The sequence below is a fragment of the Elgaria multicarinata genome, chromosome 5 (genome assembly GCF_023053635.1).
Source record: "Elgaria multicarinata webbii isolate HBS135686 ecotype San Diego chromosome 5, rElgMul1.1.pri, whole genome shotgun sequence".
NCBI classification, from domain to species: domain Eukaryota; kingdom Metazoa; phylum Chordata; class Lepidosauria; order Squamata; family Anguidae; genus Elgaria; species Elgaria multicarinata.
In genome coordinates this window covers 84,594,261-84,616,467 of record NC_086175.1, presented here as the reverse complement: position 1 = coordinate 84,616,467, position 22,207 = coordinate 84,594,261, and the positions used below count along the sequence as shown (strand labels likewise).

Genomic DNA, 22,207 nt, shown 5'->3' with positions numbered 1-22,207 from the left:
CGTTATCCTGATGGTAAATCATGCAGCAGAAGCATCTTTGTTAAATGGGAAAAAGGAATGTATAGAGTGGAAACTAAACAACAACAACCATTCTGAATCTTTTAAGCTTTTGTCAGTTGTGTACTGGATCTTTTGCAAGTAGTTGCTGATGCATTTCAATTTGCAATATAAGGGGGTTGAAATTATTATGATTGTGAACATCTATATTTTAGATTTGGTGGCTAATATTTTCATTTATAGCATGCCAATTTTCAGTTAGTTTTATCAAGTACATATCTGCATCATTACTTGCAGAACTGCCTTTTAGCTTTAACTACTTACTTCCACTTACTTTAAGGCCTACATTGTTAACCACAAACTGCTTTTAGTTAGGCAAGAGGATAGATGTTTGCATTAGTCAAGGTGAGAGATGAACAGAGCATGGGCTACATTCATTTTAGCCAAGAGCAAAAAGAGAATGGGTAGATTTTTGCAGTATTCTATAGGGACAAATGACATGATCTGGCAGGTTAAGGGGAACACAGAAAGGACAGGAATAAAAAAAATATGAAGGCTTCAAAAATAGTAGTATTATCACTGAACAGATTGAATAATCAGGGCAAGGAAGAGTTCAGAGAAAAGATGAGCACAACATAGGCAAGTCCTTGTTGAAGATTATGTTTAACGAATATAATGTCTGGAGATAACTAAAAATGAAACTGTTTAAGGCATGGGAAAGTATGCACTGCTGCAATTGTGGGCTGATACACATATTATATTAATTTATTTTGTTTATAAAATATATTAATTTTATTCATCTCACAGTGCAAAAGAAAAGTACAATTTTTAAAAACCAAAGCATAAGAAATAATACAACACTAGAAAAATAGTAAAAGATGTGAAAATAGTATATATACATTTTAATAATTCATTTTAAAATGCTTGAGGGGAAAATTGTGAAAGGAGATCGTTACCTTGTCGTGGTGCTGGAGCTTGAGCACCTCAAGGATGCCATGAGCTAAACCGTGAAGGGACACCCAAGACGGGAAGGTCATGGCAGAGAGGTCAGACTAAATACGATCCCTGGGGAAGGTAATGGCAACCCACCCCAGTACTCTTGCCGTGAAAACTAAATGGATCAGTACAACCAGAGATATGTCGGTATACTATCGGAAGATAGGACCCCCAGGTCGGAAGATGGTCAAAATGCTACTGGGGAGGAACAGAGGATAAGTTCAACTAGCCCCAGACGTGATGACGCAGCTAGCTCAAAGCCGAAAGGACGGCTAACGGCCGACGGTGCTGGTGGTGAACGACGAATCTGATGTTCTAAAGGTCAACACACCATAGGAACCTGGAATGTAAGATCTATGAGCCAGGGCAAATTGGACGTGGTTATTGGCGAGATGTCAAGATTAAATATAGATATATTGGGTGTCAGCGAACTGAAATGGACTGGAATGGGCCACTTCACATCAGATCACCACCAGATCTACTACTGTGGACAAGAGGATCACAGAAGAAACGGAGTAGCCTTCATAATTAATAATAAAGTGGCTAAAGCAGTGCTTGGATACAATCCAAAAAACGATAGAATGATCTCAATTCGAATTCAGGGTAAGCCATTTAACATCACAGTGATCCAAATTTATGCCCCAACCACAGATGCTGAAGAAGCAGAAGTAGATCAGTTCTATGAGGATCTGCAGCACCTACTGGATAATACACCAAAAAGAGATGTTATTTTCGTTACAGGAGACTGGAACGCTAAGGTGGGCAGTCAAATGACATCTGGAATTACAGGTAAGCATGGTCTAGGAGAACAAAGTGAAGCGGGACATAGGCTGATAGAATTCTGCCAGGACAACTCACTGTGCATAGCAAACACTCTCTTCCAACAACCAAAAAGACGGCTTTATACATGGACTTCACCAGATGGCCGACACCGAAATCAGATTGACTACATCCTTTGCAGCCAAAGGTGGCGGACATCTATACAGACAGTAAAAACAAGACCTGGAGCTGACTGTAGTTCAGATCACGAACTTCTTATTGCACAATTTAGAATCAAACTAAAGAGAATAGGGAAGACCCACAGATCAGTTAGATATGAGCTCACTAATATTCCTAATGAATATGCAGTGGAAGTGAAGAACAGATTTAAGGGACTAGATTTAGTAGATAGGGTCCCGGAAGAACTATGGACAGAAGTTCGCAACATTGTCCAAGAGGTGGCAACAAAAAACATCCCAAAGAAAAAGAAAACCAAGAAGGCAAGATGGCTGTCTGCTGAGACACTGGAAGTAGCCCAAGAAAGAAGGAAAGCAAAAGGCAACAGTGATAGGGGGAGATATGCCCAATTAAATGCAAAATTCCACAGGTTAGCCAGAAGAGATAAGGAATTATTTTTAAACAAGCAATGTGCGGAAGTGGAAGAAGACAATAGAATAGGAAGGACAAGAGACCTCTTCCAGAAAATTAGTAACATCGGAGGTAAATTCCAGGCAAAAATGGGTATGATCAAAAACAAAGATGGCAAGGACCTAACAGAAACAGAAGAGATCAAGAAAAGGTGGCAAGAATATACGGAAGATCTGTATAGGAAGGATAATAATATCGGGGATAGCTCAGACGGTGTGGCCAGTGAGTTAGAGCCAGACATCCTGAAGAGTGAGGTCGAATGGGCCTTAAGAAGCATTGCTAATAACAAGGCAGCAGGAGACGACGGTATCCCAGCTGAACTGTTTAAAATATTGCAAGATGATGCTGTCAAGGTGATGCATGCCATATGCCAGCAAATCTGGAAAACACAAGAATGGCCATCAGACTGGAAAAAATCAACTTATATCCCCATACCAAAAAAGGGAAACACTAAAGAATGCTCCAACTATCGTACAGTGGCACTTATTTCACATGCCAGCAAGGTAATGCTCAAGATCCTGCAAGGTAGACTCCAGCAATTCATGGAGCGAGAATTGCCAGATGTACAAGCTGGGTTTAGAAAAGGCAGAGGAACTAGAGACCAAATTGCCAATATCCGCTGGATAATGGAGAAAGCCAGGGAGTTCCAGAAAAACATCTATTTCTGTTTTATCGACTATTCTAAAGCCTTTGACTGTGTGGATCATAACAAACTGTGGCAAGTTCTTGGTGGTATGGGGATACCAAGTCATCTTGTCTGCCTCCTGAGGAATCTGTATAACGAACAAGTAGCAACGGTAAGAACAGACCACGGAACAACGGACTGGTTTAAGGTTGGGAAAGGAGTATGGCAGGGTTGTATACTCTCACCTTATCTATTCAACTTGTATGCAGAACACATCATGCGATGTGCTGGGCTTGACGAATCCAAGGCTGGAGTTAAAATCGCAGGAAGAAACATTAACAACCTCAGATATGCAGATGACACCACTTTGATGGCTGAAAGCGAGGAGGAGCTGAGGAGCCTTATGACAAAGGTGAAAGAAGAAAGTGCAAAAGCCGGGTTGCAGTTAAACCTCAAAAAAACCAAGATTATGGCAACCAGCTTGATTGATAACTGGCAAATAGAGGGAGAAAACGTGGAGGCAGTGACAGACTTTGTATTTCTGGGTGCAAAGATTACTGCAGACGCTGACTGCAGCCAGGAAATCAGAAGACGTTTACTTCTTGGGAGGAGAGCAATGACAAATCTTGATAAAATAGTTAAGAGCAGAAACACCACACTGACAACAAAGGTCCGCATAGTTAAAGCAATGGTATTCCCCGTAGTAACCTATGGCTGCGAGAGCTGGACCATAAGGAAGGCTGAGCGAAGGAAGATAGATGCTTTTGAACTGTGGTGTTGGAGGAAAATTCTGAGAGTGCCTTGGACTGCAAGAAGATCAAACCAGTCCATACTCCAGGAAATAAAGCCAGACTGCTCACTTGAGGGAATGGTAGTAAAGGCAAAACTGAAGTACTTTGGCCACATAATGAGAAGACAGGATACCCTGGAGAAGAGGCTGATGCTAGGGACCTTGGGGAAGCTGGGGGTGGCGACAGCCGACAGAAAGCTCTGGCGTGGGCTGGTCCATGAAGTCATGAAGAGTCGGAAACGACTGAATGAATAAACAACAACAACATAATGTATAAAGGATGACCTGACCATATGGAGCCAGCACCAAACCTGCAAGAGCATCACTGAGAAATCCCTACTTCACACAACACAAATAACCCATGGTGGGTTAAATAACCAACTGTTAACTATTTGAACCACCATTGGTTATCATGTTTTCTGAACCCAGTCAAAGAGTTTTTACAACATGCAATGAAGGGACTCAGAACACGGCTTCACCAGCATATCATCAGCAATAGGGAGGGACTCTTATAGCAGACAAATGGGTGCTACTTTAAATCACTCCTTTCAGCAGCTAAACTCCATTCAGCAATCCAACTTTTATTTTTAAAAAAATATTTACTTTTTATTTTATTTTTAATGTATGGGGCAGTCATGTTTTAAAGTACAACTTTTGATAATCATTAACTTTGTGTTTTTAAGGCCAGGTCTTTTAAACATCAATGAACCTGCTACTCAGCCGTGGCTTGCAGATACGTGGCCTAATACTGGGAATAATCACAATGACTGCTCTATTAATTGTTGTACATCAGGCAATGGAAACAGTGATAGCAACCTCACTACGTATAGTCGGCCAGGTAAATGTTATTTATTACTAAAAGGACTTTCTTTGAAATTAATATGTATTGCTTCCTGCTTATTTATACCATGTTCAGGCATACTACTCTGCCCAAAGTTATCCTTTTACCATTTGTTATGCTACTTTGTCCCATGGCACATACACATATTCTAGATCAATGGGTCCCCAACATGGTGCCTATGGGCGCCTGCTATGGCACTCCTAAAGCTCTTCACTCTCTTTCCCTTCAATATTTTTTTATTTAAAAAAACCTGGAAAATGTTAGGGTGCAAGGTTCTCCTTCCTGTTCCTGAACCTGCCAGTGATCAGCTGTTCAGCGGTCAGGAAGAGAAAGCAAGGCAAAGGGGTAGGAGGGGTGGAAACTGAGGTAAAGAGATGGAGGGTGGAGAAAAAGCGAGGCTAAAAGCTGGGAGTAGAAAGAAACAGTAAGACAAAGGGCTGAGTGGGAAAGAAAGAGCAAGACTAGGAGCTAGGAAGTGAGAGGGAAATGGCTAGGGATGGGGAAGGAAGAGAAACAGTGAGGAAAGATGATGGGTAAGATAGATAGCAACATTAGAGGCTGAGAGTGGAGAAAGAGAGTGCGAAGGGTCAAGGTCTGTGTGGACAGAAGATTGGACAAGCCAGGAAGCAATTCTTTTCATTTCCCTCTCCCTCCCAGCCTCACTATTTCTTTTCTCCATCACCACCTCTAGATTAGCCAGGCCCCCATGGCAGTCATTATGTGATTAGCCAAATTCATCATGCAAGCTGGTGCCCAAAGCAATTTTTTCAAATTCCCACATGTGCCCTTGGGGCCAAAAAGTTTGGGGACCCCCTGTTCTAGATCCTCTGAGCATTTTTGATTCTTGCATAAGTATGATAATGAGAAATTTAACTGTCTTGAAGGCTTTTTGAGTACTGTAGAACTGGGATGCCAGACATATACTCCTGGCATACTAATATACTCCTGCATTTTTGCAGAGATTCCCCACAAACTAGTCTATGCCTCATTTCTTCTAGTTTGCGAGCTACTATCCCCAGAACTAGACACATTCACATTTTGTTCTGAGAAACCTTTAGTTTGATTTATGGAGTGAAATGCTGGCTGAATCACAAAATCACTTCCATTTATGGATCTTGAATATACAATATTGTGCTACAGGAGTATAAATATCCCTTAGTCAAAGGGTTGTACCCACAGTTAGTCCTACTTAGAAGAACCATTGAAATGAATTGGGCTGTTAGATTAACACAGGATACAACCCCAATAAACTGTATGTAGCTCCAAATTTAAGATCAGTAAGCAGGTGCTGCCATCAAAGGCCTTGGGAGAGGAAGAACATCACTTCCCTGGAAAAAAGGAAAGATACCATATAGCTTTAGAGCCACAAAACTAAATTGTCCCTTTACTACAGCTCAGATATAATCTAATTTCTATTCACTGTGGTTGTATTGTTATAAATAAATTTCAGTTTCAGAACCCCAAAGCATTTAACATCCAATAACCCATAAAAATGAACATAATTTCCTCCTTTTTTCCTTCCTGCTGTGGATAGCTGATTGTATAGCAAATTACAACAATCAGCTGGAGAACAAGCAAACAAACCTGATGCTACCTGAGTCAACAGTTTATGGTGATGTGGACTTAAGCAACAAAATCAATGAAATGAAAACTTTCAATAGCCCAAACTTAAAAGATGGAAGATTTGTCAACCAACCAGGGCAGCCTACACCTTATGCCACTACTCAGCTCATCCAGTCAAACATCAGCAATAATGTTAACAGCAGCAGTGGCGATTCAAATGAAAAACACTGGAAGCCATCTCCACAGCAGAAGCAAGAAATTCCACCAATTCAGTACAACATTATGGAACAAAACAAATTAAACAAAGGTAAATCACTTTTAGTATTCTCTCCCCACAGTATATGCTGGAGAATTGTTAAGTCTTTACTTTCAGGTTCTCAGCTTGTGTAAACAAAAAGGGCTACATGTATTTTAGTCTGTCCAGAGTGATTTAGACCATCTCCGGATCCGATAATTGGTTACTGGAGTGTAGAACTTGTCAGGATGAACCAAGCACTGCAGTGCAATCTACGTTCCTTTGTAGATTTATAAATTTCTAATTAACAGTGTCAAAGAGTTAATTAGCACTACAATAATCTTCTAAGATTGAATTTATTCTAACAAAATAAGCAGCTGTATCTTAAAAGAGAATTAAATAAAATATATTTTCATATGGCTTTGAGCTTAATTTAAATTTAATAATAACAAATGAGTGATTGGTTGGTACTAAGGCTGCATCTTTAATTCATAAAGCAGATGTAAGGTACAGGCGTTGCACTCAAATTTTAAAATAGGTCATCCTATTCTTCTAATGGTGAATAGAGGCTAATTAAACCTACACTTCCCTGTAAATGACTGGAATGTTGCATATAAAAATCTGCAGGATTGTATTATGGTTGATGTTAAAGGTGGAAGCAGATTGATCTGATTATTCTTTGCATTCACCCTATTCCTTTCAGTTCTGGACTAAAATTGTTGCTCTAGATCTGATGTTTCAAGTTAAAGCTGAAAATGAAACCTGTGTTAACTTGAAACATCAGAATGTGCTTTCTGTTCTTACCAATTTCTCTAATGTAGTGTGTAAGATATCCTTTGGCTACCATGCAGTTTACTTTAATAACCTGATTTGCAAAATGGTAGTCTAAGAGCTGGCCCTGTTCTCTTTGAACTTTCTGAACACATTGTTGTAGCTCTCATGGTCAACTAGTAATATTGAAAAGGTAAAGGACATGTTCCATTACAAAAGGTTGATTCAATCTATTTACTACCTGACCTACTTATCCATAGAATGGTTCAGAGGTCACATAAATCTGACATGAATGTATAGCTGATGGTTATAGCAGAGACAGTTGTTAATTATATTTTTGCCTTGCATTTTAATGTATGTTTTATGGGATTTGTTCTGTCTTAGAACATAGATTTTCAATCCAGGAAGAAATTGCTTTTAATTAATTAAAATAGAGATTGAGGTGTTTGTATATACATGCATATGTGTATTATACATTGTGTGTGTGTGTGTGTTTGTGTGCCCATGTTGTATAGACATAGATATGCATATCAATGTGTTATAGCTATATATCTGTACTGTAGAATACCATGATTAAATCATTGCCTGGATACAATTCTATATATATATTGTAGAGGCTGATTTGCTGTTTATCCTATATGTAAACAGATGCGGCATGCAGAACAATGTAATGTAAGAGGACTGAGCAAATGTTAAGACAAAATATTCTTATGTGGTGGGATTTATCCTTTTGACCTCTTTTCCTTTTTTCTGTTCTTTACTCTATCATTAAGAGTACTTACAACAAATATGAACTGAATTCTCTATGCATATATTTATGTGTGTGTGTGTGTGTTCTTACTTTCTGAGCCAAAATTATCTTTCTGCCAATTTACCTCTAGCCTGTGTAACAAGAAATAACCATTTTGATGAGTTCTGCGCTGTGCTCCATCATTCCTATTTCACGTCCAATGGCTCTGTTTATGACTTCCTTTTATTTGCTCCATGAAATGAAAGTCAGTTCCTGGTAACATTCCTGAACATTACAAATATTCTTCAGTAAAAATGCATTATTTTATCTGATTAATATTTTATCTCTGTGAAAGTAAGATAGGTTTTTCAAATCTTGGGTTAATAATATATATAACTATAATTTAATTAAACATGTATCAAAAGGTCTAGGGAGACAATATAACTCTCGCTGTCATTGCCAATGCATCTAATGAGGAAGCATGTCTCGTACAACAGAATTCCTCTGAAGTGTAGGCTTGCTACATTCATTATCCTTATTTATTATACATTATTTAGTTATAGGATTTTTATCCCGCCCTATGGAGAGGGCTAAGAAAACATCCTATGCAGTACATATACACATATGTAGAAAGAAGCAGGAATATATAATTAGCTAGATGGAACATTTATTTATTCCAAGCTATGGGTAGTTTCCTCCCTTTCTTGTTCCTTAACACCCACTATGTTTAATTGTTATTTATATTTTTATTTAGACAATTGTATGCCGCCATTCAATTTGAAAATTCCAAGCACTGCTCACAACTATCTTGAAGTATTTAAACATTTGCAAGCTTAAGCTTGAATTTACCTTTTTTTCTTGTCTTTTGCATGTTCAGCCGAACATTAGTTGGTATTTGTGAATGATTAAAAAGTTATGGCATGTGACTCTCCCCCTTCCCTGACCTGGAGGAAAATAGCATGAGTTGAGCCCTTCTGGGGCTTGCATCCTGGGCTAATGGTCTTCATGATCTTGAGTTTCATTCTTAGTAAGACCATGTACTTCACACACACAACTTCTCTTAAATTTCCTGATAAAAGGAATGAACATTTAAATTAGAGCAGGCAGAGCCATTCTTCTCTTTTCTTTATTTCTTTTTTGCAGAAATACTAGTCTGCATTCTGGTAACTTGGAAGTGCATAGATGACTACATATTTCAGAGAAATCTAATCTTGTTTTATTAAACCTACAGATTACAGAGTAAACGATAATGCTCCAACCATCCCATACAACCAAGCCTATGATCAGAATACAGGAGGATCTTACAATAGTTCAGATCGAGGAAGCAGTACGTCTGGTGAGTATGAGTCTAGAGCACATTTTGGAAAATATGAGACCTTCAATAATACTTGAGAAAATGCTATGCCATGCTGTTATCATACATTGGTGGGCTAACGCTGTAATATGATGCCAACTATTTGCAAATTTCTCTGAAGTTTTGAATAAAGCTAAGCCACAACTGTACTCAGAATTTCACAAAAATTCCCCACCTCCCATCTGGAGGGGTGATTTAAGGACAAGGTACAAAGCACCTTTTATCAGCTTAGGTTTATATACCAACTACGCCCTTATCTGGACAGAGCCTAGCTACAGTTATCCATGCTCTGATAACCTCTCGTTTGGATTACTGCAATGCGTTATACGTGGGGCTGCCTTTGAAAACGGTCTGGAAGCTTCAACTGGTACAAAACAGGGCAGCCCGTTTACTAACAGGGTCTGGTCGGCGAGATCACATTACGCCAGTCCTTTTACAACTTCATTGGCTGCCAGTCCAGGTCCGAGCCCGATTCAAAGTGCTGGTATTGACATTTAAAGCCCTAAACGGTTTGGGGCCAGGTTATTTGAAGGAACGCCTCCTCCCATATGTACCTGCCCGGACCTTAAGATCATCTACAGGGGCCCTTCTCCGTGAGCCCCTGCCAAAGGAAGTGAGACAGGTGGCTACCAGGAGGAGGGCCTTCTCTGCTGTGGCACCCCGGTTGTGGAATGAGCTCCCCAGAGAGGTCCGCCTGGCGCCTACACTGTACTCCTTTCGTCTCCAGCTGAAGACCTTTTTATTCACTCAGTATTTTAACACTTAATTTGAACTTAAATTTAAATTTTACTGTTTTAACTCTGTATTTTAATCTTATATCAATTTTGCTGCATGGTTTTATCCTGGTTGTGCTTTTTATACTGTATTTTGTATTTGTGCTTTTAACCTGTTGGTTGTTTTATTATGGTTTTAATTTTTGTGAACCGCCCAGAGAGCTTCGGCTATTGGGCAGTATAAAAATGTAATAAATAAATAAATAAATAAGCACATCATGCTTGTCACAGTGGGAATGCTTTGGCCCATTGCTCAGGCAACCAACAGATGGGTCTAATTCCTGATGCAGTTCCTGTTCCAGTATGTGCAGAAGTCTTATTTGGCATGATGATCTCCTTAATTATGTGTTTCCATACTACATGGCAGTTCAGTAGCCCACCAGTGCAGCATGGCAAGTCATGGAGTAGCAGCTCAGTTGCTAAGGCAACTGGGGACTCACACAATCATTTTTTACCTCTACCATTCACTGTAAGGTCAGTGTGAGGGCTTCATTTACCATAGATAAAATTGATTGTCTGCTCAGCAATCAAAAATAAATTTGGAGGGACTTGATAAAGATTTCATGGCTCCTGAAAGCCTCTTTTTCAGACCAAAAATGTTTTTTTTCTTGAAATTTTGGCACAGCTGTAATTTTGATATTTAAAGTGACGTCATACTATGTTTCAAAGTTCTATTGTGGGTTTAATTACAGAGAGGCCAACAGATGCTTGGATTGTTCAAAAGATTGTCCAAAATCCTGGCTTCTAAGGGAGGTTAATATAATATGTCATGGATGCAAAAAGTGTGGCCCCGACACCTCCTGCATTTGTCGCAACCATAAAAAGGGACAAAGGACAGTCTAGGAAGGTGTTCAACATTTCCGGCTGCTTCCTGTGACACTCTAGGAACTAGACTTCTATGGCAAGAACCATAAAGTCCATTCCTAGAGTGTTAACTTTTTACAACAGCAATAGAGGGAAGGAAACAGTTAAAACTATGAGTAAGTAGGAGTGTGAGAGTGAGTGAAGAGAACAAAAGTGACTGTGTGAGTGAGTTGGGGAAGACGTGAGTGGATATATATGAAGGGGGAGTAATTTATGTTATGGGGAGCATAAGGGGACCCTGGGCCCTTGACAGATTGCCTCCAAGGGAATGCAGCACAAGTTGCCCGCCCCAATCTTGAACTGAAGGTTTTTTTTAATATTAGAATGTATACAAGATAAGCACAGTGTGAGTATTGTGTGGATCTCTCTGTGTTGTATGTGGCTGTAGATGCGCATAGGCAGCCCCTGCCACCCGAAAAGGTACACAGTGTGGCCCTCAGGGCCAGAGAACCCTCTTCCTACCACAGCCTTATACTGTGGTAAAAGACTCTCCCAGAAATGAGATGCAATGTACTGAGAGAATCTGCACTGAGAAGACATTGCAGAAGCCCCAGTGCAAACTCAGAAGCATGTGCATTAGGATAAGTAAAGCCTGAGTTTGTTTCATTCCTCCTCCTTCACAATCATTTTTCTTTTTGTGTTGTGTCTTTTAGATTATAAGCCTAAAGGGAAGAACTGTTTTATTATTGATCTTTGTAAGAGCCTAAAGAGTAGGCTAAAATCTTCACATAAAATAATAAAGGCTTTCAAAATATTCTCCACTGTTGGAATTTAAAATAGTTTAGCATGCTTGGAAGTATACAAATCAGCAGTGTCTTTCAAGTGCTGGTTCTGATTACATCTCATGTCAAATTTCCACTCCAAATGCAATAGTACCTGAATAATTGGTCTTTTTTCCAAAGCTGCTCAAATGGCTAAACCTTGTACCATTCTACTGTAAACCATAATTTCCCATGAAGAGTAGTTGAAAGCATTTATGCCATACTTTCATCTGCTGCTTTTATTGTGGGTTATTTTAGTTCTTCCAGTAATTATTTTCAACTGCACCTGCCATTTGGAATAAATTTAGTAATTTCATTGTGCCTAAAACATTTCAGTGGACAAGTACAAATTACATATATTCATTGACTTAATTCAACAGTGGAACTTTAGTAGATTGTATCTTTATCATATTGTGTATTAGGCACCAGTAATTAAATAACAGAAAGATACTTTGGAAAATATAACTACAGCTCATTTGTTTTAGATGATAATCTATAATGCAATTAATAACTGTAGGAAAGTTGCTTTAATTATATTGCTCGTAAAGTTCATTTATGACTTTAAAGTGTTTTAGCCATTTATTATTTCAAGTTATGAGCAGTGTGTGTGTGTCTGTGCATATTTCTTTGTTAAAATGTACTATAGCAAAATATGTATAAAATATGTTTAAAAGCTCACTTGGACTGAAAAAAATTCTTGAATTATGTATATTGTCAGTTTCTGTAACATTTTAAATATTCAGAGGCTTACTGAGTTGAGCAGAAGCCAAAATCCATAGTAAGCTCAGTCTGAAATATTGAATGTTCTTTCTGAGTGACCTAAACATGTGAATACTCATCCAATTAACACCTAGTCATGTGATTAAATCTCTTAGAAGATTGTACTTTAAAGGACTGATCAACAATGTATTCCAGGGGCTGCGGTATAATGAAATAAATATATTTCTTCATAGGGAGTCAAGGACACAAGAAAGGTGCTAGAACCCCTAAGGCGTCAAAGCAGGCTGGTATGAATTGGGCAGACCTACTTCCACCTCCCCCTGTACATCCTCCCCCCCATAGTAATAGTGAAGAATACAGTTTATCTGTAAACGAAAGGTAAGATAAAACAGGATTCATAACTAAATATTTTACCAAAACAATGGTCTAAATTCACTTAATTAACTGAATCAAAGGATTTGAAAGGAAAGAATTAATCCCAAACATATGTTAATGCGTTCTATATTTATATTCTTAAATTAATTCTTAGCTATGACCAGGAAATCCCATGTCCAGTACCACCAGCAAGAATGTATCTACAGCAGGATGAACTGGAGGAAGAGGAAGAAGATGAACGAGGCCCCACACCACCAGTTCGAGGAGCAGCCTCATCTCCAGCAGCAGTGTCCTACAGCCATCAGTCTACTGCCACATTAACTCCTTCCCCGCAAGAAGAACTCCAGCCTATGCTACAAGATTGCCAGGAGGAAATAGGCCACTTGCAACACCCACAAGATCGGAGGTACATTAGCTAAATATGTTCAAAAGTAACTTTATTTAGTAATGTTCAGAAACAAATTCAGAACACCTGCATCCATTCCTGGACAGGGATAGTCTGGCCACTGTGATCCATATGTTGGTTACGTCAAGATTAGATAGCTGTAATGCCCTCTATGTGAGGCTGCCCTTAAAGTTGGTTTGGAAGCTGCAGCTATTGCAGAATGTAGTGGCTAGGTTACTAACTGGAGTAGCTTGCTGCATACATATTAGATCTAGGCTAAAGGATCTACCCTGTTTACAAGTCTGCTACCAAGATAGGTGTAAGGTGTTGGTAGTAGTATACAAAGCCCTATAAAACTCAGGACGGGTTACTTGAAGGAACATCTGCCCTGATAGCAACCACCAAGGCCACTGTGATCTTCAGGTGAGGTCCTGTTGTCCATGCCACAGCCTATGGATTTCCATTTGGCAGTGTCACAGAAACAGGACTTCTCTGCAGTAGCCTATGAAATTAACTCCCCTCTGAGCCCCTTGATTTTTCTGCAGTTTTGGCAGCTCTACAATACTTTTTTTAGGTATGGTGACCAGAACTATAAACAGTATTCTAACTGTGGTTGCACCATAGATTTGTATAAAGGCAGTATGATATTTGCAGTTTTATTCTCAATTTTGTTTCTAATAGGATTTGTGTTTTTTACAGCAGTTGCACACTGGGTTGACATTGTCAATCCCAAGATCTCTTTCTTGGTTGATCACCGCTAGCTCAGATCACATCAGGTTATACTTAAAGTTGTTGTTTTTGTCCCAAGGTGCATCACTTTACACTTGCTTACATTGAACCGCATCTGCCATTTGGATGCCCACTCTATCAGTTTGGAAAGGTCTTTTTGGAGCTCCTCACAATCCCTTTTTGTTTTAACCACCCTAAATAATTTGGTGTCATCATCAAACTTGGCCACTTCACTGCATGCTCCTAATTCCAGATCATTTATGAACAAATTGAAAAGCATTGGTCCCAATACAGATCCCTATCAGATCCCACTATTTCTTTTCCCCCATTGGGCAATTATATAAAGGACTAATAAATAACTAAAATGTAAAAAACAAACAAAAACTTCTTACATGAGTTGAACACATTAGGTTAGAAGACCAAAGACGTACAAGCTATAATAATGTGTCATTATGGTCCTTTTAATGTTATGTCTTGCTGCTGGACTTTGGGGTCTGGATTAGATGGATCTTTTGTTCTTATCCAGCAAGGATATTCTTACATTCAGAATTGCAAGATTTTTTTTTACTCTAAAGGTAGCAAAGACAGATAACGTTAAACACTTGATAAACTATAACACAAATGTTTTTTAAAAAATCATACCTTGGTTTTCAAAGATAATATGTGACTTTTCAGGTCAAATAAATATTTTTAAAGATACTGGAGTATATAGTTCTTGGCTAAATCAATAACAAATTAGATATTGATCATGATGACTATATTGAAGATCTGGATTTTTAGGCAGCAAGCCTCTGAATACCATTTGCTGGGAGGCAACAGTATGGAAAGGTTGTTGCCCTCATGCCCTGACTGTGGTCTTCCTGGAAGCATCTGATTGACCACTGTGAGGAACGAAGTCCTGGACAAGGTGGATCTTTGTGTTGATCCATCAGGGTTCCTCTTAAGTTCTTAGAGATGTAGCAAACATTCAAAGCAGTATCCAGTCAGTGTTGCTCAAATAATAACAAGCAGACTTGAGTCTGGCACAGCCCCTGCCTGACTGTGTGTGCACTCAACTTGATCTTCTCAACTTGCTACCCCCTCTCTCTCCAGTGCAAAAAGGCCACTCCCTGGGGAATGGGGAGTGAGTAGCAGATAGAAGAGGGATCCAGCAATGACAGAACAGGAGCAATGAGCCTTTCCTCCAATGGAAAAATGCACTCTGAATGTTGTTTCAACCCACTCACCCCCGTCCCACCACCATCTCTGAAAAGAATAACAAGGATTTTTTCCCCTGGTATCTTAAGTATAGGGATCAGGCAAACTTCTTTGTGGAGGGAGTTTCACAACTGTAGTGCCACCACTGAAAAAGCCTTCTCCTTGTTCACAATCTACCTTCTCTGATGGTGGATATATCCAGAGATGGGCCTTAGGACAAGATCTTAATCCAGGTAGATTGATGTGAGTAGTCGTTCCTTAAGGTAATTGAATTCCAAACCAAGCAGGGCTCTAAAGGTCAGCACCAACATCTTGAATTGGGCTCAGAAATGCACAAGCAGGCAGTTCAGTTCTTTTAGAACAGGAGACATGTTTCCAACTGGCTGCATCATTTAGAATCCTAGCAGCCATATTTTGAACCAGCTGTAATTTCCAACCTTTCTTTAAGAGCATTCTCCAATGTAATTCTTTTCTGTTTGGAACAATGCTAACAAAATGTCAAGCTCCTTCAGTTGTTAACTTATTGGAGTAGCTATTTGATAAACCAAAGATTTTGAAAACATTGAACTCATTCATATCAATAATAATAATAATATATTTATTTATTTCTTACCCTCCTCTCCCTTTGGATCGAGGCGGGGAACAACATTAGTACAGGAATCAACAAATTTCAACACAGTAGTTAATGGAGGTGAATTACTTTTTCCTTTGTATTGTTGTCAACCGTTTCCAATGACAAAAAATAAAATATCAAATAATGAAGTTGTTCATATGTATTATATAACAATTTTTAATTATTTCTTTGCTCACAGGCGTCAACCTGTGAGTCCTCCTCCACCCCCCAGGCCTATTTCTCCACCACATACCTATGGTTACATTTCGGGACCTCTTGTATCAGACATGGATACTGATGCACCAGAAGAAGAGGATGAAGTGGACCTAGAAGTTGCCAAGATGCAAAACAGAAGGCTTCTTTTGCGTGGCCTTGAGCAGACCCCTGCCTCAAGTGTGGGAGATCTGGAGAGTTCTGTGACAGGTTCCATGATCAATGGATGGGGTTCAGCCTCTGAAGATGACAACATCTCAAGTGGACGGTCTAGTGTTAGCTCCTCAGATGGATCCTTTTTTACAGATGCAGATTTTGCACAGGCTGTTGCAGCAGCAGCGGAATATGCTGGTCTTAAAGTAGCAAGGCGTCAAATGCAGGATGCTGTGGGAGGTGAGGTTTGTTCATAGTCATCAGAGATTTCTGTTAGATTTATGGCAAGCTATGAAATGTCCTTATCCAGGACTGTGCTTCTGTGAATCCTGTGTACACACTAAACTAGCTAAAAGTGGGCTAGATGGAACAACTATTAGGTGGATTCACAGTTGGCTACAGAATCGGACTCAAAGAGTACTTACCAATGGAAAAACTGGGGAGAGGCAATGAGTGCGGTACCGCAGGGCTCAGTCCTCTTCAACATTTTTATTAATGATTTGGATGAAGAGGTGCAGGGAACGCTGATCAAATTTGCAGATGACACAAAATTGGGTGGGATAGCTAATACCCTGGAAGACAGAAACAAACTTCAAAGTGATCTTGATAGGCTGGAGTGCTGGGCTGAAAACAACAGAATGAAATTTAATAGGGATAAATGCCAAGTTCTACATTTAGGAAATAGAAACCAAATGCACAGTTACAAGATGGGGGATACTTGGCTCAGCAATACTACAAACGAGAAGGATCTTGGAATTGTTGTAGATCACAAGTTGAATATGAGCCAACAGTGCGATATGGCTGCAAGAAAGGCAAATGCTATTTTGGGCTGCATTAATAGAAGTATAGCTTCCAAATAGCGTGAGGTACTGGTTCCTCTGTATTCGGCCCTGGTTAGGCCTCATCTAGAGTACTGCGTCCAGTTCTGGGCTCCACAATTCAAGAAGGACGCACAGAAGCTGGAGCGTGTTCAGAGGAGGGCAACCAGGATGATCAAGGGTCTGGAAACAAAGCCCTATGAAGAGAGACTAAAAGAACTGGGCATGTTTAGCCTGGAGAAGAGAAGATTGAGGGGAGACATGATAGCACTCTTCAAATACTTAAAAGGTTGTCACACAGAGGAGAGCCAGGATCTCTTCTCGATCCTCCCAGAGTGCAGGACATGGAATAATGGGCTCAAGTTAAAGGAAGCCAGATTCCAGCTGAACATCAGGAAAAACTTCCTGACTGTTAGAGCAGTGCGACAATGGAATCAGTTACCTAGGGAGGTTGTGGGCTCTCCCACACTAGAATCATTCAAGAGGCAGCTGGACCACCATCTGTCAGGTATGCTTTAGGGAGGATTACTGCATTGAGCAGGGGGTTGGACTCGATGGCCTTGTAGGCCCCTTCCAACTCTACTATTCTATGATTCTATGATTTACTCCAGATTGAGGGGCTTTCCCCCTCCCTGTTCAAGTGAATGGAATAAGGGGCTCAGAATCCCTAACATCCACTATGGACCCTTGGGACAACAGGATCCTTGGGTTTTAGCAGTGCAGCCTCTCCTTGATCTGTGCAAATGAATGGAGAAATTCATTCATTCACTTGCATGAGGATGGCAGATGGGAGGAGGGAGAGAACACAGAGGAAGAGAAGTGTAGCTACAGAAAGAGAAGAAAAGACCGAGAGAGACTGAGAAGTACACACAAAGAGAGCACATTCATGTACATGCACACAGAAAAGAGGGGAAACTCGCAACATTTTTTGTGTTTGGCCCCTCCAGCAGCCAATTTATGCGCAGCCCAGGGCACTTTTTCAAAATTCCAAAAGTGTCCCAAAAGGTTGGAGAACCCTGCAGCAGAATAACTTCTTCAAGCTCAATATGTCTTTACAAAGTAACATCCTAACTTAAAATATTTTAGCATTGTATAAAACCCTAATCCCAGAATATATGAAAACCTGAATTCCCGTCTACTAAAGTTACATCTGTGGCTGCTTCTAGTTTTCAGCGCATCTCTTGAACATTTGAGATCTTGGGATGATCTTGCACAATTTGTACCGATCTAAATGTGTCTTGCTCTGGAGAGGTTCCCAAGTTACCGTACTTCTTCGATTCTAAGACACACTTTTCCCCCCATATAAACACCTCTAAAAACAGGGTGCATCTTAGAATTGCGGGTGCGTTTATTTTTTCTTAGAATCAAAGCTTTTTCTCTGTCGGTGGTACTGAAATTAGTGTGCGTCTTACAATTGATGGTGTCTTAGAATCGAAGAAATACGGTAATAATGTCTTGGGATTTTTTTTAAAAAAAAACTAATGCAACATTAAATCTAAATAAAGTTAGTAATGTTAATTATATAACAATATTTTTTTATATACAGAATGGGAAGACAACTCTTGTTTCAAAGAAAATAAGTAACAACAAATTTCTTTCCAGGCCGTAGACATTATCATGCCTCACATTGCCCGAGACCCACCAGTCCTGTCTCTACGGACAGCAACATGAGCGCCGCTGTCATTCAGAAGGTCCGACCTGCCAAAAAGCAAAAGCACCAGCAAGGACATCTGCGCAGAGAAGTCTACACAGATGGTAAGCAGTATCTTGAGATGTACACTCTTCCGTTGTATGTATGATATTATTGCAAAGCTTATAATAAGTGGTTGGTGTTTCCTGATGCTGTACGATTCAACATAGCATATTGTAAGCGTCACCATTGTTTTCAGTCTGTCCTAAATTCTCCTGGACACATGTACATAAAAAGAACACTTGAGGTTTTTTTTAAAGGCCCTAATCAGCTATTAACTATCGCTGTGTTTGAGAGCAGGCACTGCAAATGGGTACAACAGTGGAAAATAATGCATTCATGAGATTAAAATCTTCATTAAAATAAATCCTCCATAGTGTCATTTTTCTCGTCACAGAAACAATTTAGCATTCAAATAGCAGGCAGCAAAATCGTTGAATTTTAATCCTAACCATAGTATTGTTCCACGCGGTTACTTTGTGCACCAAAAGGCAAAATCTAATCATCTCCTCTCATGCCTTCACACACAATATCGACTCCTGCTGAAAAGGTAATGCTTGTATTCTCTGGGGAGTATAGAGGGATAATGCAAACATTGTGATGTTGTCTAGAGAGAGCCTTTAATGAAAATGCCTCAGGAGGGCCAGCTTTTATTAAACCACCACCTTTCAGTTTCATAAAACAACCAAAGGGCTTTGTTGGAAATTCATGTAAGATATATTCCCAAAGACTTACCCATCTTGTCAAGTTTTCTAAATTCACTAAAAGGGGTGGGGGCGTCTGCAGAGGCATCATTCCCCCACCTCCTGGTTCTCAACAACAACAATCTGATTAGGACTTTCATTACCAGTCAGAAATTTTTCAAAGAGGGGCATCATTTGCCATTATCATATGAAAGCCTAATATTATAGATACTTATCCAGGGTTACAAGAAGGGGTTTTCAAGCCACTTCTCCCTGTGATTCCTGCCACTTGACAGAAAAATTTAATACAAAGCGCACAGCATGATGAGCAAAAGTAATTTTGCAATGAGTGGTTGTCCATGCTATTATCTGTACTTTATTCTGAGTATTTTCTCTCTAACATCTATCTGATATTAGACTACATTAAATACTGGCATGACACAATGCACCTGGGCCTCTTGGCTTCTGCCCAGGCTCCCTTTGTCACTGAAACTGAACTATCAGAATATTATCTGATTTCAAGAGGTTATTAAAGCATTTTTCTGCATGCTTGTTTATTTGTTTTTGTTTGTTCATTCATTTTTATGTGTGAAGGGAGAATACATGATATAAATCCCAAAACTATACCAGGAAATTTATATTTATTGAACCCAAGTAATGGCCATTTGTAAGTATTTATAGATGTCTTAACAGGTTTGATTAGTTTTATGTGAGAGCTCATACATTAGAAAATGACTAATCATAGAATCTTCATAAGAAAACATCTGTGCCAGAATACCAGAAAAGGAATCTGTCAGGAGCTCTATGTTGTTGTTTACAATAGAAATAAATAACAGTGAGCTGCATTAAGAACTTAAGAAGAGAATGTAGAATCAGACCAAGGATCCATCTAGTACAGCACACAGTGGCCAACCAGCTGTTGATGCAACAGCACCCTCCCACCCATGTTCCCCAGCAATTAGTGTACATAGGCTTGCTGCCTCTGATACTGGAGGTAGCAGTGTTGTGTTAAATGTTTTTATACCGAACTAGACTACATAGCACTGTAGTTTAAAACTGAAGCTCGTCTGACAAACCTCATCAACATATATGCTGTATTCCAAAGCATGTGCTTATTTTAGTACATTTAATAATTAGACCTGCATTTCCTTGAACCTGAGAGTTATCATTAATCTGCTATAGAATGCAGACTGCAAGACAGGGGGAAATCCAAGTTCCACAATTAGGCAATAACTTTACTAGGACTAATCAAAATGCTATACAAGGTTGTGGGCTTCTGAGTTCTCCAGAACTGTTTATCAGGCTAGGTGGGGAAAATGGAACAGGGGGATATTAGGCCAGATGTAGAAGCCCTGAGGGCTACAGTTTAGACCTACTCTTAAAATGGAAATCGCAAATCATACCTAGCATTCTTTGACAAAGAAGCAATGGCTGACCCCCCATTTTTGACAATGTAAGACAGGCTCTAAGTTAGATCTGTCTTTCTCCTTGGGCAAATTGCACAAGCTGTTCTGTAGGCAGAGAGCAAATCTAAAGAGAAATATGAGTCTTTATATTAGCAAAGCTTTGAATTTTTTATGTGGGATTCTTCTACTTATACCTGGCAAATATTTTCAAAAAATTAATGCTCTGTTTTGTAAATTTTTCTGGGGTTCTTCTCCATCATGAGTATCTTTGAAATAGGTGCAGCTTCCAGTGGGTTTGGTTTTCCAGACCATGCTCTATACCATCAGGCCTACTTGTTGACTTGTACCAAATTTTGGTCTTTTCCAGTCCAACTAGATTTTCTACCCTGGTCAGTTCTGGAATCCTTCTGTTTGGACCCTCTTCCCAAATGGATGTCTCTGGGCATATCAGAATAGATAAACCCTCTCTTACCATTTTGGCTGATGGAGAGGTGTGGTGTATAGTATATTGTCAATTATTACAGTTTGATCCATTCTCTTATGCTAAACTGACTTTATGGGGAAATCCAGATTTAAGAATGGGAAAGAAAATGTTTTTGTGGAGGACATGGATGGATAGGATGATTTTTACTTTGGATCAGTTAGAGGATGTAGACTGAGTTTTTGTCATTTTCCGATTTATGGGCTAAATAGAATTTATCCACTATGGCTGAATGGCAACACTTGCTGGAATACAGGTTTGGTCCAGCTGCTTTTACAGCTTCAAAGCCCCCATTATTATTAGATAGACTTATAGTGGCTGAACAGGCGTAGCGACCCAAAATCCATTCTATTTTGCCTAATCACTGGACCGTTGCATTAGCACCTGTGCCTTAGTTTTCGATGGCTCTTCGACTATGTCTTACTCAGCAAAAAAATTCGGATTTATTGGACTCCACAATGCCTTTTTAATAAGAGCTTGTCTAATTCGCATAATTGTTGGAGACGTAACACTTCTTTTATTCACATGTTTTGGCAACACCCTGTAGTTGCCTCCTTTTGGAAGGAGGTCATAGTAAGGATAAACTTTGTATTGAAACCATCTTCAATATTGATATGCATGTTCTCCTAAACTATTTACTGGTCTCTTGGAAGCTAATGAATGGTCAGCACAAATGGATTTTCTGAGCCTTTATGACAGGCAAAAGACTGATATTACTACTTTGGAAGGATAAATGTTCACTTCCCATAATATAATGGACTGAGGACCTTACAACATTATCAATATACATTATCACATATCTTTCTTCAGATATGTGAGTAGTAAAAGACAGAGGAAAGAAATGGTGGTTCAACTGCTTAATGTGGTTGGCAAATTGATAACAGATGACAAAGAAAAGTCTGAAGTGCTCAATTCCTACTTTGCCTCAGTCTTCTCCCAAAAGCGGGTCTATGACCCCCCTGGAAAAAGTGAAGCAGAAGTTGAGGGGGCAGGATTACAAATGGTCAAAGAACACCTAATTTCCTTGAATGAATTTA

At 39.5% G+C, this 22,207-nt stretch overlaps 1 protein-coding gene across 1 annotated transcript in view; it reads left to right on the top strand.

The window, feature by feature from the left end:
* The window catches only part of ROBO1 (roundabout guidance receptor 1), a 641,108-nt gene that overhangs the window by 602,780 nt on the left and 16,121 nt on the right, over positions 1–22,207 (top strand). Inside the window, exons 21-27 of the mRNA XM_063126766.1 lie at positions 4,499–4,653; positions 6,191–6,526; positions 9,187–9,291; positions 12,661–12,805; positions 12,957–13,208; positions 15,926–16,332; positions 18,513–18,665. Coding sequence (XP_062982836.1) covers positions 4,499–4,653; positions 6,191–6,526; positions 9,187–9,291; positions 12,661–12,805; positions 12,957–13,208; positions 15,926–16,332; positions 18,513–18,665 — 1,553 coding nt within the window. The remainder of the gene's footprint in view (positions 1–4,498; positions 4,654–6,190; positions 6,527–9,186; positions 9,292–12,660; positions 12,806–12,956; positions 13,209–15,925; positions 16,333–18,512; positions 18,666–22,207) is intronic.